Raw genomic sequence first — 23,195 nt, forward strand, 5'->3', positions numbered from 1 at the left:
AGGAGTCTTGACTTTTAAAAATTGAGGTATGGTTGATGCGTAATGTTACCTTAGTTTCAGGGGTACAACATAATGATCTAACAGTTCTATATGCTATGCTGTGCTCATCATGAGTGTAGCTACTGCCTGTCACCATATACCGCTATTACGATACCATTGACTATATTCCCCGTGCTATACCTCTCATCCCTGTGACTTCTTCATTCCATAACTGGAAGCTTGTATGTCCCACTTCCAAAGGATTCTCAAGAGACGATGGCTTACTGGCATAGCAGGTACTGTCTAGTCTCCTGGATAAAAATATGCAAAATCATAGAAAAACACTACATGCAGGATCTTAGGCCATCAGCCAACCCAGAGATCATAGTGGTTAGATCACAGCCCAGAAAGAATCTGGGAGGCCTTTTGTGTTCTACACTTTCAGAGCAGTCAGAAGACCTATGGTCACATAGCTACACAATCCAGTAATAGAACAAGGGTTGAAATTCAGGCCTCTTGCCTTCTAGCTCAGGTCCCATTCTACTATATAAGTACTTTCTTATATTATGTAAAAAGAGTGCCATGGTCAGGTAAGTTCAGTAAACATTGGGCTAAAGAGAATTAAATAGACTAATTTATGATAGGATTTCTCAGAGCCTTTAAAACACCATTTTTTATAGCGATCCTCCAAGAGGGGAGATGATAAGTAGTTTTCCCCAGTTAAGTTTATCCTAGAACCCTTCTGTGATAGAACATCTGCAGAGCATATTTTGAGAGACACTATGTACTGCTTTGTCTCTTAGATAAGTTTGAGGTTTTTTAAAAGATAAATTCATGGTTATTGGAGCTATGACTTTCAGAAATGTTAGGAGGTTCAGTTTATAACTCTGGCCCATAGAGGTCAACATAATGGAAGGTAGCTACCATACCTGACTAGAATGACTACTGGGATGTCCCAAGATGACATTCCGTCTCTTTTTAGGACTATTGCTATCCTAAAAACCAATTTTGTTTCCCTTTGCTTCCCTGTTGTGGTTGCTTTGAAGGTGCTTTGATTCTGTACCTGGTTTGACATATAGAGGAAAGTTGGCACTTCTTGGTGGAATACCACTCTGTATATGGGCCCAAACGTAATAATATACTGTATTCCAGAAGTTCTTGATCTTCTCTGGGACATGACTGTTTCAGGGGTCTCTTAAAAAAAGTTATAGACCCCCTGGGCTGAAAATGCATATTCATAATAAAATTGTAGGGTGGACTTCTTATACCCTTTGAAGCTCATCAGTAAATCACTGACCTAGATTCATTGCTCTCAAAAAGAACTTTATAAAACAAAATGCACACACACATACACAACACAAGATATGGTAGTGGTAAGACTTTAGGTTGCCCCCTCAGGAGTAATTTTTTTTCTTTCTTTTGAATTCTTGGTTCTTGATGCCTTGATATCTACTATTTCCTGTTTCGATGCTGACTTTGTCAATCGTGCCATAGGGCTGCCAATCATGTTGCTTTAAATGCAGGGTTTGGGGATTTCCTGGAACTGCTTTAAAATGTCCTTGTTTTTCTTTCTGGAAACTGCCCTTTTTGGAAAGAGACAGAGAGAGACAGAGAGAGGGAGGAAAGCGAAGACTGAAGGGCAAGACATATGCAGAGAAGAACCATACGGAATAAAGGAAGACAGCTGCGTATTGTAGGAAGAGGTACCACGACTGGCTATAACTTGCCTGGAGACAGACCTCTTCCCCTCTCTAGGCTTCAGTTTTTACATTACTATGCAAACAAGTGGACCCAGCGAGGCCATCTCCCGGGACTTTCTTCTGCTTCTGACCTTCCATGAAGCTAACTTCATTTTTAATATAAACATCTAATAATACAAAACAATATCTCCCTTGGCTTGCTCCTCACCTCTTCTTATTTTCCACTACTTTTATTTTGTTTTGCCCAAGATAGAGGTTTGATTGCTTCCTTTCCTTAACTTCCTTTTCTATGTGTGTCTCCATCTACCCAGCACTGGCCTCTTGGGCCACCCTCCACTCCTTTCCCTGCAGATCAGGTTCTCTTAATCACAATCCATGATCATTCATTCCTTTTGTGTGTGTGTGGTTTTTTTTTTTTTTTTTTTTTCCAGTACAAAGAATCTCTCATTTCCACATCAGGCCCCGTGGGCTCTACTGCCTCTTAGGAGTTGAGCAGAAACTATTGTAGCACAGACAGGATGGGGGCATATAGGCATCTTCTGTGAGCTCAGTGCTCACTGGAGAGAAGAGGATGAACTCTGAGAAGTGTGCAGCCTAGGATCCTGTGTTCCAGAAGAATGCAAATAAAGCCCTTGGCGACACAATTCAGAAGCACTTCTCTTCTCTGACTCAACATAATTAATTCGATGGAGGGTGTGACAGTTGTAGGAAGTACTGGAAAAGCATCTGCTTGCATGGTCTTGTGATTGCAAAATTCTGAGGAGCTGAAGTTTTTATAGACTTAAAACTCAGGCCAGGTATGGGAGACGTGTTGAAAATATATGGGCTTTTGGGGAAAAGATGATCTATTGGAGTTCCTGAATCTGAATTTAGTTTGTTTCTACATCCTAAGATAGCAGGAGTGATTTGGTGGTGGAAACAAAGATAAATGCACCAAGAAAACCTCTCGAAACTTGAAATGGGGAAGTAAAACCATATCAGCTTTTCTTGGTACTATTTAAAAATATTGCATCTACTTCTTTGTGGCATGCTGCCCATTAGTCTATGTTTTTTAGTCTAGGAAAGATATTCTTAAAAATGCCCTCATCAACAGCTTCTAAATATCATTCTAAGCCTCCCTACCACCACTCCCCCTCCTCCCTCACTTCCAGGACCTTAAATGGACTCCACAGATAGCAGGAGGCTCTGGGGACCAAAATTGGCTCAGATATTTAACTTTTATTCAAGAGACTCAAAGTTGAGTGGCAGAAAGAATCCAGTCAAGGCCTGGGTACCAGAAGGTCTGGACTCCCCTGTCAATGTTGCCCAGCCCATGCAAGGGACACTGAGACCTCATTGGTACTCTGGCTCTACTACTGACTAGCTGTGTGGCTTTGGGCAACTCACTAAACTTCTCTGGGTCTCTGTTTCTCTGTTTGCAAAATGAAAGGTTTGGACTAGGGATCCCCCGCATTTCCTTTATCATGAAAGTCCTATGATTACCAGTTACCGGCTCAAGCCCCATTTTCCTCATATTTAAAGCCAGGAGAGTAATAGCTGCTTGTCCACGTCACAGGGAGGGGGCAAAAGTATATGTGAAAGTGCTCACAGAGCCCTAAAACACAACACAGATGTAGGTTATCATCATTATCAGAATTCTTTATGCAACTCTCCCCTCAGAGTGTGTTCCATGTCTTCTATCATTTCTGCTAAAGAGCAGTTCAGTGCCTTATAGGAATTCTTAAAATTCAGTCCTTGGTTTGACGAACTAGGAGGCAGAGGTCAGCTCAGGTAGATATTGTTGCAAATGGCAGTGGTATCTGAAAATTCTTCTTCAGGAAGTGGGCTAAGGCTTCCCTCTGTCCCCAGAGAGAGACTGACTCTTTTTGATCTTATTCAAGGGCGGGAACAGTGCTTACTGACAAACTCGAGTCCTCAAATGGGGCTTTGCCCAAAGAATGAAAAGCCCTTGGAAGTTCCAAGGACAATAATAGTAATTTGAGGTGCTTATCTTTTGCCTAACATCTATGTATTTCCAAGTCATTTACTCACAATAACTCATTAGTGCTTCCAACGAGACTTCAGTCTTGCCTTTGTGATGGTAGGAGGTGACTTTATCTGAGCTTTGCATTTAGAGAGAGCCCCTGGGGCAAGAGCGACAGTTCCTCTATCCACACCTGGTGATGAATTCTTCCCTGTCACCAGTGGCAAACCCTCACACCCCTGGTCCCCGACTACCAGGACTGCAATGGTGCCATCTCAGTGCCTTGCCCAGTGTCATGGTGTCAAAACTGGAATGACTCCTTAAAGACTCCCTGCAGGGGCCAACTCCTTTTACAGTGCAAGACTGAGGCATTCAATCCACCCAGAGAGAGGAAGTGAAACACCCGAGGCAGCACAGCTAGCTAGAGATACAGTCAATAACCCATCTTAAGAGGCAACACCTAGAAACTGTCCTCCACCCTAACCCCCATACACCTTAACAAATTAAACATTCTTTGTGTCCCTCCAGGTATCAATAGTGCTTAAACCTGGGGGTATGGGGAAGATGAGAGACACTGTGTACGTCTCTCTGATCACAGCACTGGTTCTGTTGCCACCTCTGAATGGCTGTCTCATTCCAGGCAACAGTGGTGGCCCGTCCTCTCCTAAACTGGAATGGGTCATTTTTTTTTAATTTTTAAAAAAATGTTTATTTTTGAAAGAGAGGGAGAGGCAGACAGAGGGAGACACAGAATCTGAAGCAGGCTCCAGGCTCTGAGCTGTCAGTACAGATCCCGATGCGGGGCTCAAACTCGTGAACTGTGAGATCATGATCTGAGCCGAAGTTGGACGCCCGACTGAGCCCCCAGGTGCCCCTGGAATGGGTCATTCTTAAAGGAAACAGAAGTTGAACTCCCGTGATTCTGGAGAGAATGAGTTAAGATGAAGGGTTTTCCCCTTTTCTCTCATCCAACAGCTAAATTAACACAAGCCCACAAGCACAGGGCTTTAGGAAACAGAAAGTCAGGTTGTGAGCAATTATAATGTGAAATGAAAGTGTACATTGTGGCCCAGAAGCCTGGGCAGCTCTATGCTTCAGACACTACTTACCCTACGGTAGAATGTAATGCCTTTTGCCAAGAACACAGCTGGGTCAGCTCTGTGCTTTTCACAGAACAGTCACACAATAAATATTTGTGGATTGATTTGATGGACAAAAATTCCTAGCACTTGGATACTTTTCCATTTTTCAGCTTATTCTTTAACGTTTAGCAAAGGTGCACGTCGCCAGTGTTTGATACATCTGGAAGGAATGTTGATGACAGTGGCTGTCGTCTATATTTCCCAAACTGGTTTCCAAGTAACACTGATTAAATTAATTAGTGGGGGAAAAATTAAATAAGTTGGAGAAGTGCTACTTGGCTTCTTACTCTGGGCTCTCAAGATTCTCAAGGCTCATTAGCTCATTAAAAATACTGAGAAGAGTTGCCCCCCCCCCCCCAAAACCAGCTTTAACTTCGTTAAAACAATTTCTTTCTGGGTTGATATGATTATAGAATAGTCCCTCCCACATATTTCTCATGACATCCATTAAAGTTCCACAAAATTCATGTTCTTTGGAAAATACCTTGCTAACCACTAATTGAACTCGATTTCTGAATTTTACTGGTGAAAAAAGAGGTCCTGAGAGGGGTTGAAGTTCTTATAGGTAGTTAGTAGGGGAACTAGGACTAGAATCCCATTTCTTATTGCTTGGTCCAAACTAGAATCCCATTTCTTATTGCTAGGGCCATTCTCTAGGGTGGGTGCTGGGATGCCAAACATCATAATCTAGGGATGATGGGTAAAAAGGATGTGAACATTTTACTCCACAATGCATTCTTTTGGGGTAATTTACTAAAAAGATATAGGTTGTTTTAGATGCTTTTAAAAGTGGGTGATCACATCCTACTCTTTTGTTACCTCATAGATCTTGGGGTGCTTGTTCACTGTGGCCTGGGTATGCGATAGGTGCTTAATAAATATACTAAATGAATCAGTAAATTAAAGAACTCAGCAGAAGCCCAAGGAGGTTGGTGGCAGGGAGGAAGAAGAGTCATGAGCTGAAAAGGAGAAAAGGAAAGATGTGGAGAAAGAGGGGGATGGGTGAAGCAAAGGAGCCAGCAGTTACTGCTCAGTGGAGGACGGATGAACCCTGGCAGAGAAGAGAAACGAGACAGCTGCAGGTGATGGAGAAAACGAAACAAAACAAAACTGAGTGACCGGGAAGCTTTGTTTTTAAAAAGTAAAAGTGACTCATAAGGCTAATTCAGATGCTGGACAAGCCAAGATGCTCTTGCCCAGGAGCGTGGGGCTGAGCACAAAATGCTGAGAACCTTTGTGAACTCAGATTGAGGAATTTTTATTGCACCAGTACAGTAAACATGAAAGACATCTTCTTAAGACCTACAATGGTAACACATGAGCAAGATGTGAACTTGCCTTCAACAAAGTGACAGTTTAATGGGGGAGAAGAGCTAGGACAGGGACTCAGGTAGCACAATGCCAGGCCGAATGTTTCAATGTCCCCAGAGGTACAACAAGTCATGAGTGTGAGGAATCAGGAGACAGGACACTCATATCAAGTCATGAGGCTGAAGAAGGCCTGTGTGGGAGAGCCAAGAGGGATGGATAGGATTGTACCAGGTAGAGGTGGGGGATAAGAGAGGCGTTTCGAGGTGATACCATAAAGAAGCCTCAGGAGGTGGGGAAGCATATGGAACCGCGAGAGGTCAAAGTAGGTTCCAGCCAAAGGGGCGTGAGGCCTGTGAAGGTGTGGAGACATGGCCAGAATGTCTTGAAGCCACGCTCTGGGGCCTTAAATGCCTGGTTGAGGTACTGATGCTCCAGGTGGGCCACGGAAAGCTAACGAAGGTTTTGTTGGTGTTGCCGTTGTTCAGAGAAGTAATACTATTAGAGATGATTCCCAGGCAGGGTGACTGGGCAGATAGAGGTAAGTCAGGTGAAGGAGCTTGCTGGGGGGGGGGGCAGTTTGTGCTGCTGAAAGGCCACATAGACCATTCAGGTGTTGCACATTAGACAATCGTAAAATCTGGCCAGAGATAATGGCTGAGTTCTTTCCTGAGAGCACAAAGACAGCAGAAGGTTCTGGTCATTACCTCCGGGGAGAGGGAAGGAGGAAGAATGAAAGCACGAGATAAGCCAAAGAGAACGCAGCCAAGGAGGAAAGACTCCGAGACCAGCTGCCCGGGGTGCAAGTTTCAAGAAAGAAGTTATAGCGAAGTTTGAGAACCCCAGCCTTGCAGCGGGAATGCGGGAGTTTGAATCCCAGAGGCCTGACTAGTCATGATTAGCACAGGGACTTCAAAGAGGTTTTGAGTCTGTTTGTTTCCTCATCTGTGACATGGGAATGATTTCCATCTTCAAGGGATGAGAGCTTTCACGGAGATAAAATTCTTACTATGCACAGTGGGAGCCAAGGAGTGTACAGGACCAGCGGGAGAAGCATCTGTAGAGATTAAGGGTATTCAACCGAGGAGCCTCTGCAAATGGAGGCAGGGCCCTCAGGAAGCCCAACATTCAGGCGAGATTGCTGACTAGCCTGTAAGAGGAAAGGGTGAGCGGGTCAAGACAGCCTCAGCCTAGTCCTCACCCCAAGGCACTGCCTTTTCGCCTACGCTTCCATCTGGCGGCGCCTCCCAACCTCCCGCCTCCAGCTTCCCGCCCGGCTCCCACTCCAGCCGGTCCCAGGAGTCAGGTGCGCATGCGCCCTCCGGCGCCCCAGCCCAGCTTTCCACGTTTCACTTCCCTCTCTTTTCCTCCTCTGCTCCCGCTCCACCGCCGCGATTGGCCAGCGGACCTCCTCGCTTTGACCAATAAACGCCGCTCTCTCGCCCCCGTGTTACTGGGTAGAACAAAACAAAAACAAACAGAGCGAGAGGGGGCAGAGACGCTCTGAGGCGGCGGCAGAGGCTGAGCAGCGGGGTTTGGGCCGGCGGACCGAGGACCTGGGCAAGCGGCGGCAGCGGCCCGAGGGGTCAGTACCAGCGGGGCGGCTCGCACTCCCGGGACGACTGCGTCCTCTCCCTCAGCTCCGTCTCCTCTTGAGGCAGCCGCACGTTGGGAGGGGGAGGGGGCGTGAGGCCGCGGCCGAGTCCCGGCTGGGTGGGCGAGGGTCCGGCCTCCTCTTCGGAGCCCCGCAAGTAGGGCCGCGGCCGCCCCAACGCCCGGGCGGCGGAGGGCGGGCCCCTGTTCCCTCCTTCTGGGCCTGGGCCCGGAGCGCGGTGGCGCGGGCCCGCCCCCTCCTGCATCCCCTCCCGCGTAGCGGGGTGCGCGGGGCGCTCGCCAGCGAGGGACTACTCCTCATCCTCGAGAAGGCCGAGTTTCCATTTTTATTTTGAGGGGAGGGCGTTGGGAGACGTCTTTCTGGCCTGACTGAAATCCTGTGAGGAAGGTTCGCGCCTTCCCCGCCCCCCCCCCCCGGCCTCCCTTGGGGGGCCCCCTGAAGACGCGGTCCCCCGCTCGGCGATCACCGACCCTGGCCCTCGGCCCGCAACCCGGAGCCCAGGCCCGCCCCGCTGCGGTCCAGCAGCCTCTGGGGCCTGCCTGGACTAGGGCCCGCGGGGTCCCGGCCTGCACCCGCGGCGGGCAGGAGGGCCAGCCGCTGCGGGAGGGGCCGCTGGGAGGCGGACACGTGCCCGCCTCCCCGGCCCTGCCAGGACTTGGGGCAAAGGGGCGCTCTTTTTTAGTTCAAGTGAAAATCTCCCAGGGAAAACAAAGACAGGAAGGGAGCCCTCTTTCTGTGAAGCGCAGGCGGAGTCTGCTGCATTTGTCAATTCGGTTCTGCAATGTACACGAGAAGGGGTCCCCCGCCCCCCACTCCGCTGGAGCTTCAAAAACTAACTGCAGAAGTCAGTATCTCCTGTTCGTATGCCCTTGTGAGAACTGGTTATGGAACCAGCAACTGTGCAGGATCTGCAATGAGTAAAATGATCAAAAATGCGGCTTCGTGTGGAAGACAAAAAAAAAAAAAAAAAAAGTCACCGCCTGTTTTGTATTTTTTCTGCTAAGTTTTACGATTTGGGTATTCTTACTAATGTGAGGCTTTTTAGAAACCTTCATATACTCTTCTAAAAAGGGAGCACTGCAGATGTGTTCTGAGTTTAATTATTCGTATTTGTGCCATTAACCTTCCTTCATTATAGGTTTCTTAAATTCCTTACAATCTCAGCAGGGATCTTTGAATTATATTTTAATTTTTTTTTTTTCTGTTGTAGTAATGAGAAAGGGAAAATAGTGTCTGGGAGTGCGAAAATACAGGACACTTTGATATTTTCTGCAGTGCTTGCTTTTGCATCATTGTGGTTGAATACTTTTAGCTGATTTTAAGTTGCTAATTAGCTGTGATTGTGGCCCTGGAATGAATACAAATAATTTTCTGGTTAGCATATGGCCTAAACTTGACTCCAGAAAATGTCAGAGTGGTTTGTGGGGTGTATTTCAGGGAACAGATTTTGGGGGGGGGGGTGAGGCTTTGTCTTTTAGGGAATGTCTTGGCAATTGAATACTTCTGAGTATATGTTTCTGTAAAACTATTAAAGAAATGAAAATTGTTTAATGCTAGCCTTAGTTTTGCTCAACTTACATGTAGAGTTTTGTTTTTTTATTCCAAATTAATTTTATTGTTTAGTATGAAGGATGTGGCTTTTGGAGTTTTTGCTTTATATTTTTGTTAACTTTGGGGCAAAAATCTTAAGGATTGTTAAGTAAACTGGAAAAAAGCTCCACGAATTGAAGAGAGGAAAAACATGCAATGTATTTTTATCCTTCTCTAAATTCTTAAAATGTCTGTGTTGCTATCAAGTGTGACTGAGTTCTTGATTGCGTTACCATTGCCTAAAGACACAGACGACACTTTTTTTGGGGTTAGGATTACTTAATAAAAACAAATATGGTAAGTTATAGATGATAGTCATTACCTAATAATTTTCTTTGACTAACTGAATGTCTTCTGTGTAATACTTTAAATAAATATTATTTTTAGTGTTTGGAAAGTAGTATTTAAAGTAGTATCTTTAAATACTGTGTTTTAATAAGCTTCTGTCTGTTAGCCCCTAAAAAAGAATCTTCTTGTGATATATTAAAATCTTATATTGAACTTGTGCAAGCAGTACTGGATTGAAAAGGTCTGGTTTCTAATTCTGGTTCTTCCATTGAGCAGCTGTCTCTATCTGGACAGATTAACTACCTTCTCTGAATTTGGTTGTGTGCAAAATGGAAACCTCAAAGTTGTTCTGAGAAGTACATGAAATGATGCATGTAAAATTCTCTGTGAATTATAAAAGGCTTTATAAATATTAGTTATAATAATTTCCTTTAGTAGCAAGGTTCTGCAGAAAGTGTCCTGTCAATGATCATACTTGCATCAAGTATGAAAAAGACTTTCTAATGTAATTCTATTTTAAAAAGCTCATACACACATCATAGGACATTTTCACTTTTCTGTATCATGTAACCCATATACTGAAGTGAGATATGACAAATTTTAAGACACGGAGAACACTATATGCTTAGGTTTACAAACTATTTTTGTTCATATATTTATATGTGTCTCTATATACATATCTTTAAGGTTCATTTTCCCCCTTAAATCCAGAGTTGTTGGAAATTATGATATTAGAAAGATCATTATGTAGAATCTGTTTATTCTGAATAGAATTAGAGAGTGATCACCCCATTTTCTTCTGAAGCAATATAGCATCTTAGTAGCCTAAGAATTATGCCATATTCAGAAGTTTACCATTTTAGCATTAAGGTGTGTTTATTCTTGTTTTACAAAATAATACCCTTTTGAAAACTGGAGCAGGGGCGCCTGGGTGGCGCAGTCGGTTAAGCGTCCGACTTCAGCCAGGTCACGATCTCGCGGTCCGTGAGTTCGAGCCCCGCGTCGGGCTCTGGGCTGATGGCTCAGAGCCTGGAGCCTGTTTCTGATTCTGTGTCTCCCTCTCTCTCTGCCCCTCCCCCATTCATGCTCTGTCTCTCTCTGTCCCAAAAATAAATAAACGTTGAAAAAAAAAAATTTTAAAAAAGAAAACTGGAGCAAAGGGGCTATAAACTTTTGAGATGTTAAAACGATATATTGAGGAATTTAAAAGTCAGGTGAGGGGTGCCTCATTGGCTCAGTTCAGTGCAGCATGCAACTCTTGATCTTGGAATCCTGAGTTTGAGCCCCATGTTGGGGGAAAAGTTCACTTAAAAAAAAGTTGAGTCCCAGGAGGCATCATATATTATTATCTTAAAATGAGATCTTATAGTAGGTTATTTGAGAAAGACTTTCCTTTAATTAGTTTATTAGTCTTTTTCATTAATTTGTGCATATCTTAAAGCACACTGCTTGTGAAATGATTATAAATGACTGGAAGGGCTTATATATCTAACTTATATGATTTGAACAGATCAATGCTTAAGTACTATAAACCACTATTTGAAAAATAGTTACAGAGAGATTCTAAAATCATATTTGGTTATACCTTCTGGTAATAGTTTTCATGAAATATATTTTGCTAGTCTTTCATGTAACATTAGATTTATATCACTAAGTTAAAGGTAACTGGTTTCAACACCTTACAGCATTAATAATTTTTAAGTCATTTTGAAGCTAAGGTCTAAAATACTGAGTTGCTACTACCATTGTACTTACTCCTTTTTTAAATAGTCAAGTTTTTTAAAGCATTATTTTATTTATTCTTGAGAGATAGTGAGAGAATGTGTGTGAGCAGGGGAAGGGCAGAGAAAGGGAAAGAGAGAATCCCAAGCAGGCTCCACACCGTCAGTGTGGAGCCCGACATGGGGCTTAGACTCAAAAACTGTGGGATCATGACCTGAGCTGAAATCAAGAGCCTGATGCTTAAAAAAAAAAAAAAAAGAGCCTGAGCTTAAGCTGCTTAACTGACTGAGCCACTCAGGCGCCCCTAGGCACATTTTTTTTTTTTTTTTTTTTAAGAAGAATAGGAGGGGTGCACCTGGCTGGCTCAGTAGAGCATGTGACTCTCTTTTTTTTTCTTTTACTTTTTTTTAAATATTTTTATTTATTTTTGAGACCGAGCATGAGCAAGGGAGGGGCAGAGAGAGAGGGAGACACAGAATCTGAAGCAGGCTCCAGGCTCTGAGCTGTCAGCACAGAGCCCCACGTGGGGCTCGATCCCATGGACTGTGAGATCATGACTTGAGCCGAAGTCGGATGCCCAACCAACTGAGCCACAGGCACCCCTAGAGCATATGACTCTTGATCTCAGGGTTGTAAGTTTGAGCCCCATTGGGTCTGTAGAGATTTCTTTAAAATCTTTAAAAAATTTTAAAAATAAGAATGGGGTTTTCAGATTATGAAAATACTCTTTTTTCTTTAAAAAATTTTTTAAAGGTTTATTCATTTTTCAGAGACAGAGACTGTGGGGGGGGGGAGGGGCAGAGAGAGAAGGAGACACAGAATCAGCAGCAGGCTCCAGGTTCAGAGCTGTCAGCACAGAGCCCGATGTAGGGCTCGAACTCATGGATGGTGAGATCATGACCGGAGCTGAAGTCAGACGCTTAACCAACTGATCCACCTAGGTGCCCTGATTATGAAAATACTCTTACTATAGAAAACACCATTAACAATTTCTCCCAAAGTCTTATAATGCTAATTATAGACACCTGGGTGATGAAATGTCAGCTGTTATCTGCCTTCAGATGTGTTGTGGTGTGATAAAGAACAGAATCCTGTGATATGCTTGATTAACCAAAACTGTTGCTTGCACTTTGTAGTAGTTCTCAATTCATTGGTAGTGAACTATACAATATTATGTACATCAGATTAATTATGAGGACTGGTAGTCCTGAAAAATTTGGAGTATGTATATGCTGCTTTAACTTGAAATAACCATGTATAGCAAATACATCTTTTACTTCAAGTTAGAGGGGTGCTTTGGCACATTCAGAAGTATGGAGGGTTATTTTGGACACAGATACACTTGTCAGGAAGATTGAAACCAAATGTTAATTGTGGTAAACTATTTTTCAAAGTAAAGAGAGCTCTTTTTTTAAAAATGAAATTAGGGGAGGGGCGCCTGGGTGGCTCAGTCGGTTAAGCGTCCGACTTCGGCTCAGGTCATGATCTCACGGTCCGTGAGTTCGAGCCCCACGTCGGGCTCTGTGCTGACAGCTCAGAGCCTGGAGCCTGTTTCAGATTCTGTGTCTCCCTCTCTCTCTGCCCCTCCCCTGTTCACGCTCTGTCTCTCTGTCTCAAAAATAAATAAACGTTAAAAAAAATTAAAAAAAAATAAAATTAGGGGAGCCTGGGTGGCTTAGTTTGGCTCAGGTCATGATCTCATGGTTTGTGAGTTCGAGCCCCACATCAGGCTCTTTGCTGTCAATGTGACGTCTGCTTTGGATCCCCTGTTCCCCTGTCTCTCTTCCTCTCCCCTGCTCACTCACACACACATACACGCGCGCTCTCTCTCTCTCTCTCTCTCTCTCTCTCTCATAAATAAATGTTAAAAAAAAATTATGTGCTGGGGCGCCTGGGTGGCTCAGTTGGTTAAGTGTCCAATCTCGGCTCAGGTCATGATGTGGTGGTTCGTGAGTTCAAGCCCTGTGTTGGGCTCTGTGCTGACAGGTCACAGCCTGAAGCCTGCTTCAGATTCTGTGTCTCCCTCTCTCCTCCTCCCTGACTAGTGCTATGTCTTTCTCTGTCTCAAAGATAAATTAAAACATCTAAAAAATTTTAGATGCTGGTTTTATTTTTTTTTACAATGTGATTAAGTAAATTGAATTTACCTTAATTCTATCAGTTTGGAAGATGTTGAAGGTTTTTTTTTTCTTTTTAAGGAAATAGATCCCAAGGGAAGACTTCCATTAGTAATTCAATCAGTGCAAGTGACATTAAGGAACAATGGATGTAGAAAATGAGCAGATACTGAATGTAAACCCCACAGGTAAGTAAGAATATTTTGAACCTTGACTATATTGTGAGCAAGTTTGAGGTCATACCAAATTTTATGAAAACATAATACTAAAACCATCTTTACTTTAAAAGCCATCTTATGCTACAAGTAAGTTGTATTATTTTAAAAAATCAAGTTTGTGATTCTTATTTTTGTAGAAATTCTTCACATGTTCTTTTCTGCCCATCTTTTCACATTCCATACATTCTAACTTTCCACTGTTTATAATAAACTATGTGCTACAGAATGGAGAATAGTGAACTTCCTCATTAATATTTTCAAATGAACTAGTTGGTTTCTGCAATATAAACTGTTATTGATTTCTTTGATTTCTTTCCTAATAATTTATTTATTATAAATTACCTATGGTATTTTCCTTATTTTCCATAAAAATGGTTTTGTAGAATATTTGTCCAAACGCTGAGTAACTTCAGACAACTTAAAATATACTTATAGCTTTCAGACTAATCTTTGTAGAGTTAAGTAGGATTTTGAAATATTCTGAATGGTGAGATTTTTCATCTTTTGAATTTTGGTTTTTTTAAAGTCAGATCAATAGTGGTTATGGAACCCTAAACCTAGGTAAGTATGAATAGTGAAATATAAATGAGTAATTGATAGAAACATGAATTAAAAATTATAAGGTCTAATATATAAAATATACCTAGATATGTTCTGCTGCAGTCATACAAACATGTATTTGAAAGGATATTAAAATAGTTGAAAAGAAATCCAATTGTAAGAAATGATGTTTAAATTGAATACTTAGGACTCCAAGGGACAGTTTAAAGCAGTTTATTATAATTTGAGGTCCTTTATCTTCTGGATGAGTTTGGTGGTTTGCCTTAATTGTAGAATAATGAAAGCAATATGTTACAGGTAAATGTTTAATGTTTTCTTCAATTACCTACTCTTACTTGAAATTCCATTTAACTTGTCTGATCTCTGGTCTTTTTTTTCTCCTTCCTCTTCTGCTTTTCTCTCTTATAATCACTCCCTTGTCCTGTGTCTTTAGCTGTCACTACTCTGCTGTACTCTAGCTCTGTATTTTCTACAGTTATAATCATCTGATATTTAAGCGTGGATTTGAATACTGGCCATAATCCTTTTTAGATATGTGACTTTTCTATGAAACATCTTCCATCTGTAAATTGAGGATAAACAGCTTTGTTATAGAGCTTTGTGAAGATTATAGATCACGTATGTAGAGTGCCTACCATAGAACCTGGTATCTAGTGGTAACAACGGTGATGATAATGACAAAAGAAGTTGCACTACTGCTGTGACTGTGACTGTTGCTAGTAGTTGTAGTATAGTAGTTCAGTTATGATGATGGTTATGATGATGTCTCACATTCACCCTCTAACACTGACTTCCCATCTGAAAACTTCTAAGACTTCATTTCATGCTTCTTTATTCTGTTTAAAAGTCCTTTATTTTTCTTTAAGTGTCACTTTATTTAACCCAAAGTTACTACCCTTGTTCTTTTCAGTTAGTGAATGAATTATTGCAACATTTTCTTAGCTGGTCTCTCACTTTATACTTTCTCTTTTAACTTATATATTCTGTATTCCTCTGCTAAACCAATCTCTCCATCACTGCATATGATATCAGTCTAAGCTCTGACCATTTGAATGTGGTAGTGGTCAGCAGTTATTCTGGTGACATAAGCAGGGGCAAGATTATGTAGGATGTTAAGTTACAAGATAATGAGTTTAAACTTTATTTTGAACTAGTGGGAAAACCTTCAAAGGGTTTTCAGTGGGGGCATGTTTTACAGAATCCATTTCCATGCAGTTTGGAGAATGGTTGGAAAGCACAGAGACTAATGATGGACTCTATTTAATGTTGTTTGTTTTTGATTATCACAGTGTTCTTAACTTTCATACTTTTTTGTCAAGAATTATAAAGATTTTAACACATCTATGTTTTTTATAGGTTGACTTAAGAAATTTTCAGCTTCAACATATTAAGACATGTTAAAGTCTATACGCATGGACTTGACACAGCCTAATTACATTTAGGAATGTTTAAAACCACTTGAGAGATTCAACTCTGACTTGACTTAGCCATAACAAACAAAACTCTGCCCCAAGGGTACCTAATTCAGTAGCTTTCTGAGTTTTTTAGAGCAAAGCCAGGTATCTCCATGGACATTTGAGTTGTTAGTATGAAGGATACTCAGTTAGGTGCTGAGGGTACAAAGAAGTACAGGTAAAGGCATGGTTCCTCTTTTGAGGCTTATGACTTATTTGGAAAAGCAAGACTCCTGCATAAATAGAAATAACAAAGTGGTTTCTGTAATGTGGTGAATGAATAGAGTGTGGGCATTAGTGTTATTGTGGCTAGAATTGTTAGGAAAGTTATGTGAAGGAAATAAAACTTGAGTATATCCTAAAAGATTTTGATAAGTGAAAACAGCAATGAGGATGACATTCTAAATAGGACCATTGGGAACTCCAGATATGTTGCTGTCTTTCAGGGGATAATGTACAAATCTTACATAGGCTGGAAGATTTTCAGAAGATGGTAAGTAATATAAGTCAGGTTTGGAGAGGTGAATTAAAGCTTTAAAAGCAAGCTTTATCTTTCAGAGCAATGAAGCCTCAATGGTTCAGCTCAGTAATGTTATGTGATCATTTATTTGCCAAGTATCTTTCAGGTTCTTTGGATTAGAATATTTCCTAAGTATCTGTAATTAATCAGGAGGTGTTTGGCAAGGTATTTAAACACTCTCAGTCTTAGTTTCCTTATCTGTAGTAATGATCCAGTATGTAATAAATAGTTCTCAAACTTGTGGGTAAATGACAGAACGCCCAGCACAGTGCCTGATAAATAATAGGCATTCTCTAAATATTAGTTTATCTCTCCTCTCAAGATTCTTAGTCTTTTCTTACTATCTCCAATTGCTTAACTCCCTTAGCTCACAGAAGTCTAAAGGATTTATTTGTGGTTGTTTTTAACATAAAATTTATTTCTAAACATATGAGATAACATTAAACTTTGCTCATTAAAATTCACTGTCTTATTTTCTATGATAATGTGAAAAGTAATCCTGTTTAGTTGTCATTTATTAGATTGAATCATGTGAAATTTCCAATATGTGACTTGTTACTGACTTAAAAAATGTAATTTCATGTGATTCAACTTAAGGTAACTTATGACTATAGCTGGTATGACAGTGAATGGTTAAAGTACTTACTTAGAATTTTCTTTCTTCATTTTCCTCTTTAAGATCCTGATAATTTAAGTGACTCTCTCTTTTCTGGTGATGAAGAAAATGCTGGGACTGAGGAAATAAAAAATGAGATAAATGGAAATTGGATTTCGGCATCCTCCATTAATGAAGCTAGAATTAATGCCAAGGCAAAAAGGCGCCTGAGGAAAAACTCATCCCGGGACTCTGGCAGAGGCGATTCAGTCAGTGATAATGGAAGTGAAGCCCTTAGAAGTGGAGTAACTGTACCAACCAGTCCAAAGGGAAGGTTGCTAGATAGGCGATCCAGATCTGGGAAAGGAAGGGGACTGCCAAAGAAAGGTTGGTGTGTTCCATTTCCACAGAAGCAAACAAAACAATATTACCTTATATTATGGTTTCCTTGTTCTAGGAATATGAGAAATTTAAACAATGATGGTGTAAGAGGCTATGATTTGTGTATGTTTTTACAAAGTAATAATCTGAGGACCATCCACTTGTTTTTAAGTTGAGCCTTTTTTCTTGAGGAGATTCAGTTTCTTGAGCAGAACTTTCTTTTCAGCAAAATATACATGGATGTTTTGTACAGTTATGAATTGTGCATGTATTGTCTAACTTTGCTTAAAAGTAGGGTCAGAAATTCGTCATACCTGGGGTACCTGGCTGGCTCAGTCAGTGGAATATGTGACACTTGATCTCAGGGTCATGAGTTTGAGCCCAATATTGGGGGCAGAGATTACTTAACTTTTAAAAGTTAAAAAAAAGAAAAGAGAGATTCATTATACCAATTATCTAATGAATATAATTATGTCCTTTGTTAAGAATACATGATAGATATAAATTGGATTGCTAATATCTGGATCAGAATTTTTTAAAAATTTTTAAAATGTTTATTTTTGAGAGCGAGAGAGACACAATATGAGTGGGGGAGCAGCAGAGAGAGAGGGAAACACAGAATCCAAAGCAGGCTCCAGGCTCTGAGCTGTCACCACAGAGCATGATGTGGGGCTTGAACTCATGAACTGTGAGGCCATAACCTGAGCTGAAGTTGGAGGCTTAACTGAGCCACCCAGGTGCGCCCAGAATTTTTTTTTTTTCAAGTTTATTTTGAAAGCACACGCGCAAGCAGGGGAGGAGGAGAGAGAGAGAGAGAGGGAATCCCAATGCAGGGGCTCCAGCTCGTGAACCAAGAATGGTGAGATCATGATCTGAACCGAGACCAAGAGTCAGTCACCTAACTTTAACTGAGCTACCTAGGCGCCCCTCTGGATCAGAATTTGAATAATTTTATAGATCTGGTTCTGAGTTCTCTTTGACTGATTGGTTGGTTGATTAAAAGATTTTATTTTGTAAGTAGTCTCTCACCCAACATAGGGCTCGAACTTACAGTTTGAGATCAAGAGTTAAGATGCTCTACCCACTGAGCCAGCCAGGCACCACCCAAGTTGTGTTTTGCTCTCTTTTGGAAACTGAAGTGGATTGGTCTGTTTCATTGCTATTTCCAGGGCCTGGAGTAGTTGCATATATTTAAATATTTGTTGATAAGGGGTCTGTTAGTTTTGGTCTATGGTAGGATTTTGATGTAATTTGGAGATTTCACTAGTTTCTGAATGGTGGGAACTTCAATTTGTAGCCTAGGAATCTTGTAAAATCTTTTTGTGATCTGCCAAAAACTGTTATTCTTGTTGAATGGCTCTACAACCATTGGTTGGATAAAAATGAATCCTAGTAACCAGATTCTGTTTTGTTCTAGTGGCAGGGATTATACTCTTGGTATAAAAATACAACCTAAAAATAATTGGTGATACTGAAAAATTCTTTAAAAATAATGCAGTATGTTGAGACTTACAAAAGCATTTCAGTTTATGTAGAAAAACCACTTTGAAAGTTGGAATTGTTAAACTTCAACTGGTCAGTTTCCATATAGAAGTACAGAGAAATAAAGATAAGTGCAGTTAATGCTTAAATAGCTTAGTCATTTGTAACATATTGCCAGTTGTCAAGTATAGTTTAACGTGTACATTTATATTTAAAGAGTATTTGAGGGGTGCCTGAGTGGCTTAGTCTGTTAAGCCTCTGACTCTTGATTTCAGCTCAGGTCATGATCTCATTGTTTGTGGGATTGAGCACTTCAGGCTCTGCGCCGGCACCGCTGAGCCTGCTTGGGATTCTTTCTCTCTGCTCCTCCCCTGTGCACGCAGTCTGTCTGTCTCTCTCTCAAGATAATTAATTAAAAGAAAATAAATGGGCACTTGGGTGGCTCAGTTGGTTTAGTGTCCGACTTCGGCGCAGTTCATGATCTCACAGTTTGTGGGGTTGAGCCCTGCTTTGGGCTTTGCGCTGACAGTGTGGAGCCTGCTTCAGATTCTCAGTCTCCCTCTCTGCCACTCCCCCCTGCCCCCCAGATAAATAAACCTTAAAAAAAAGAGTATTTGACTTTGAAACACTTAACAGTGGAAACTGCTTTTTGTTAAATAATTTTTCCCTTGTTAAGTTTCCTATGCCACATCTTACTGGCTCAACATATTGTTGTTTTGGCCTTATGAAATGTCCAATAAAATTTAGAGCTCAGCTACATACAGTATCATGGCCCCTTGGGGTCCCCGATACAGCTATTTTTCTGTTCTTTTTTGGTTTCATTTTTGCTTTTATTTTAAAGCATCTGCCTTTTTAGTTTTAACTTTATAAGCTATTTCAACTTGATGTTTTGGAAATAGGTTATAAAATATATAATATCTAATCATTACTGAAAAAGTGATCTGAATAAAATATTTAAAGTATAACTCAACTGGAAAAAAATTAGCATAGAAATTAAAATTCAATTTTTAACTGTTACTTAATATCTGAATATCTAGAATTATTTCAGATTTCAACTAAACTTTATGAACTATGAACTTTGTGTTCTTTTCTTTCTCAATTCTAAACTTTTTCAGGTGGAGCAGGAGGCAAAGGTGTCTGGGGTACACCTGGACAGGTATATGATGTGGAGGAGGTGGATGTGAAAGATCCTAACTATGATGATGACCAGGTATCAGTGTTTTACTTTCTTTTTAAAATCCATGTTTAAAATGCTTATAAATTTTTCACCTTCATGTTTGTAGTTTACTCATACATTTGTCAGGTCATACGTTCCATATCTATACTCTGTGCCTGTCAATCATATATATATGATTTGTAGTATGTGTGTGTATATATATAATGTGTGTGTATACATATGTGTAACACATACGTGTGTATACACACACATTACTATCTATATCTAAATCATACATATACTCAGTACTCTCAGACTGTTAGGTAAATTTTGGATTAGGAAACCAAATTAATTGATAGTAATAAATTTTCCCTTCATTTCTAAAGTGAGTCAAAAGTAGATCTTTACAGATTCACTTAGGATTATCAAGCTGGTTATTTTTCAGTAAAGTCTGTTGAGTTAATATAATTTCTATAGTAATGAAAATCGAGAAAAATAGATATTATTTTGAATATCATAAAAGAGTTAATAGGTATTAGGTTCCTTTTAAATGTTACTGTTTAGGATGATAACCTTATGGTAAATTTTATTTTGGGAACATAAATGTCTTTCTTCAATATGAGTATGTAAATTTTGTTTTTCTTTCTTATGCTGTGCCTTTTATTCCCATGACTTACTCATTCCATAACTGGAAGCATGTATTTCCCACTCCCCTTCGTCAATCTTGCCCCTCCTCTCTGGCAACTGTCAGTTTGTGTTTGCAGGTCTGATTTATTTTGTTTGTTTATTTATTTACTTTTTTAGATTCCACATATGAGTGAAATCATATGATATTTGTCTTTCTGAGTCTTATTTCACTTAGGTCCATTGATGAGAATGTAAGTTTCTAATAGATTTTATAATGAACATATACATATATTTTATTTTTATTTTTTTAAAAACTTAATTTCTAAGTAATCTCTACACCCAACATGGGGCTTAAACGTACAGCCCCCAAGATCAAGAGTTGCACACTCCATCGACTGAGCCAGCCAAGAGCTCCTATATATTTATATTTTTAATGGAAAATGTGTAGCTTACAAAAGTAGAATAGTATAATGAAACTGCTTGTACTCTTCTCCCAGCTTTACTGACTTCAATAATTAATAACTCATAGGCAGTCTTATTTTATACTGTACCTCTGTTTACTCTTCCTCTTGTATCCCTCCTGCATGCACCACTCCCACCCCCCCCATGCTCTGGATTATTTTGAAACAAATCCCAGACGGTATGATATCTTTTCTAAAGAACTGTCTTTGCATGGTGATAAAAATTTTAGATAGGAAATTATCAGGGCATATGATAGATTGTTTTTATTGCGTATTATTTGTATATACTTGTTTGTTTTAGCTAATTGTTGGACATGGAAATATTTTTTTTAAGTTTATTTACTTATTTTGAGAGAGAGAGGGAGAGTGACAGAGCTGTCAAGGCAGAGCCTGCAGTGGGGTTTGAACTCACGAACCGCGAGATAAATAACGACTGAGCTGAAATCAAGTCAGATGCTTAACCAACTGAGCCACCCAGGTGCCCCTATATATCCTAATCTTAACATACAGTCTTTCAAGTGAGACTAAAACTAGTCACAAGTTGCACATAAACATTTCTGGCCTTTTTCCAGAGGAGAAGGGAGATAGAAAATTAATAGACATGAATTTCCTTGTTTTTTGAAATTTCTGTTGAATAATGCTTTTTCTTAGAGATTTTTTAGTCACTACAGCATTGATTCTTGTTACAAAGGCTTTTATTATAATATTAATCATGAAATCTTTGGTTCCTTCATTTTTTTTTTTTTAAAGTGAAGTTTTAATGAAAACAGTAGGTATGATAGGAAGTCATCTTAAGCTTCTTGGTCACTGAAGGACTGGTATTATGAGAGGTAAAAAAAAAAAAATTAACAAGATATGGGGGGTTGGGAGCAAGTCATATTTGCTGTGGTTAGTAGTTCTAAACTGTTAGTTTTATTCATAGATTTGTAAAAAAAAAAAAAAAAAAGACATGGATTCTATTTTAGTATCAGTTTTCAAAGCATGTAGCACATCTTTTTCTTGTCCTGAATGAGGATGGAATATAAAATTCGTTGGGATATACAGTTAGAACATAAAAGTATTTATTTATAGTGTATATGTGAACAGAGGAAGGGCAGAGGGAAAGGGGGAGGGAGAGGGAGAGTCATAGGCAGGCTTCGTGCCCAGCACAGAGCCCGTTTTGTGGCTTGATCTCACCACCGTGAGGTCATGACCTGCGCCGAAATCAAGTTGGACACTTACCTGACTGAGCCACCCAGGGGCCCTGGAATATAAAATTATAAACCAAATTTCATTTTATTTAGCATTTTATTCATTAATTTGTAATTTTTTCTCCTTCCCTTCCTAGGAAAACTGTGTTTATGAAACTGTAGTTTTGCCTTTGGATGAAACAGCATTTGAGAAGACTTTAACACCAATCATACAGGAATATTTTGAGCATGGAGATACTAATGAAGTTGCGGTAGGTTTAAAATTGCATGTATAATTTACTTAACATAGAAAAAACATTATTAAAAGCAAAACATTATATCCGAAATTATCCTTGATCACTGAATAAGTTTTAATAAGCATTTTGTTTTACGTAAATGAGTTTCTAAGAAATGAAGTAAAATATCCTTAACTTAGTTCTTTCCTACTTGTGATGAAGGCTATATGCCATTCCCTACCTGAAAAATGGCACAACAATATTTTAACAATTTTTGTAATTATATATTTTTGTAATTGATAGTGTATAAAATATGATATAATTTCAGGCATCTATGAACCTTCTCAAACCTCTTCAGGAATCTCAGTTAAAAATGCCTGATTTAGGGGTACCTGGGTGGCTCAGTCGGTTGGGCATCCAACTTCGGCTCAGGTCATGATCTTGCGGTCCGTGAATTCGAGCCCCGCATCGGGCTCTGGGCTGACAGCTCAGAGCCTGGAGCCTGTTTTGGATTCTGTGTCTCCCTCTCTCTCTGACCCTCCCCTGCTCATGCTCTGTCTCTCTGTCTCAAAAATAAATGTTAAAAAAAAAATTTTTTTTAATGCCTGATGTCGTTCTATTTTTTTTGCCATTCATTTCAATGCTCAGGATTAAGATAAAATTTATCTTTGTACTCTGTCCAAAAGAAAGAGAACACAAAGATCTGAAAAAGAATGTATACAGAAACTAAGAGAACAAATGTTTTTTTGAAATGTAATTTGCGTGGGAACATTTCCTGTGTTATGAATTGTTCATAAGATAAATCTAAAAGGGTAAAATAAAATTACCTAACTAGGATTACTGACTTAAAGTACTAAAATTGCAGGTCTTTAGGGGATCCTGGGTGGCTCAGTTGGCTGAGCAACCAGCTC

General features: G+C 40.1%; 1 protein-coding gene across 2 annotated transcripts in view; it reads left to right on the plus strand.

The window, feature by feature from the left end:
- The first annotated feature begins 7,550 nt into the window (after positions 1–7,550).
- PDCD4 (programmed cell death 4) overlaps positions 7,551–23,195 on the plus strand; it is a 28,559-nt gene continuing 12,914 nt past the window's right edge. The window contains exons 1-5 of one of the 2 annotated variants that reach the window (XM_047073430.1): positions 7,551–7,677; positions 13,506–13,612; positions 16,857–17,159; positions 19,751–19,845; positions 22,207–22,320. In XM_047073430.1, coding sequence (XP_046929386.1) covers positions 13,570–13,612; positions 16,857–17,159; positions 19,751–19,845; positions 22,207–22,320 — 555 coding nt within the window. In that variant the 5' untranslated portion in view covers positions 7,551–7,677; positions 13,506–13,569. The remainder of the gene's footprint in view (positions 7,678–13,505; positions 13,613–16,856; positions 17,160–19,750; positions 19,846–22,206; positions 22,321–23,195) is intronic. The other variant, XM_047073429.1, reaches the window with a different exon arrangement.

The sequence above is a fragment of the Lynx rufus genome, unplaced genomic scaffold (genome assembly GCF_022079265.1).
Source record: "Lynx rufus isolate CCGP_SWC_20201006 ecotype Redwood Valley unplaced genomic scaffold, mLynRuf1.p SCAF_11, whole genome shotgun sequence".
Classification (NCBI taxonomy): Eukaryota; Metazoa; Chordata; class Mammalia; order Carnivora; family Felidae; genus Lynx; species Lynx rufus.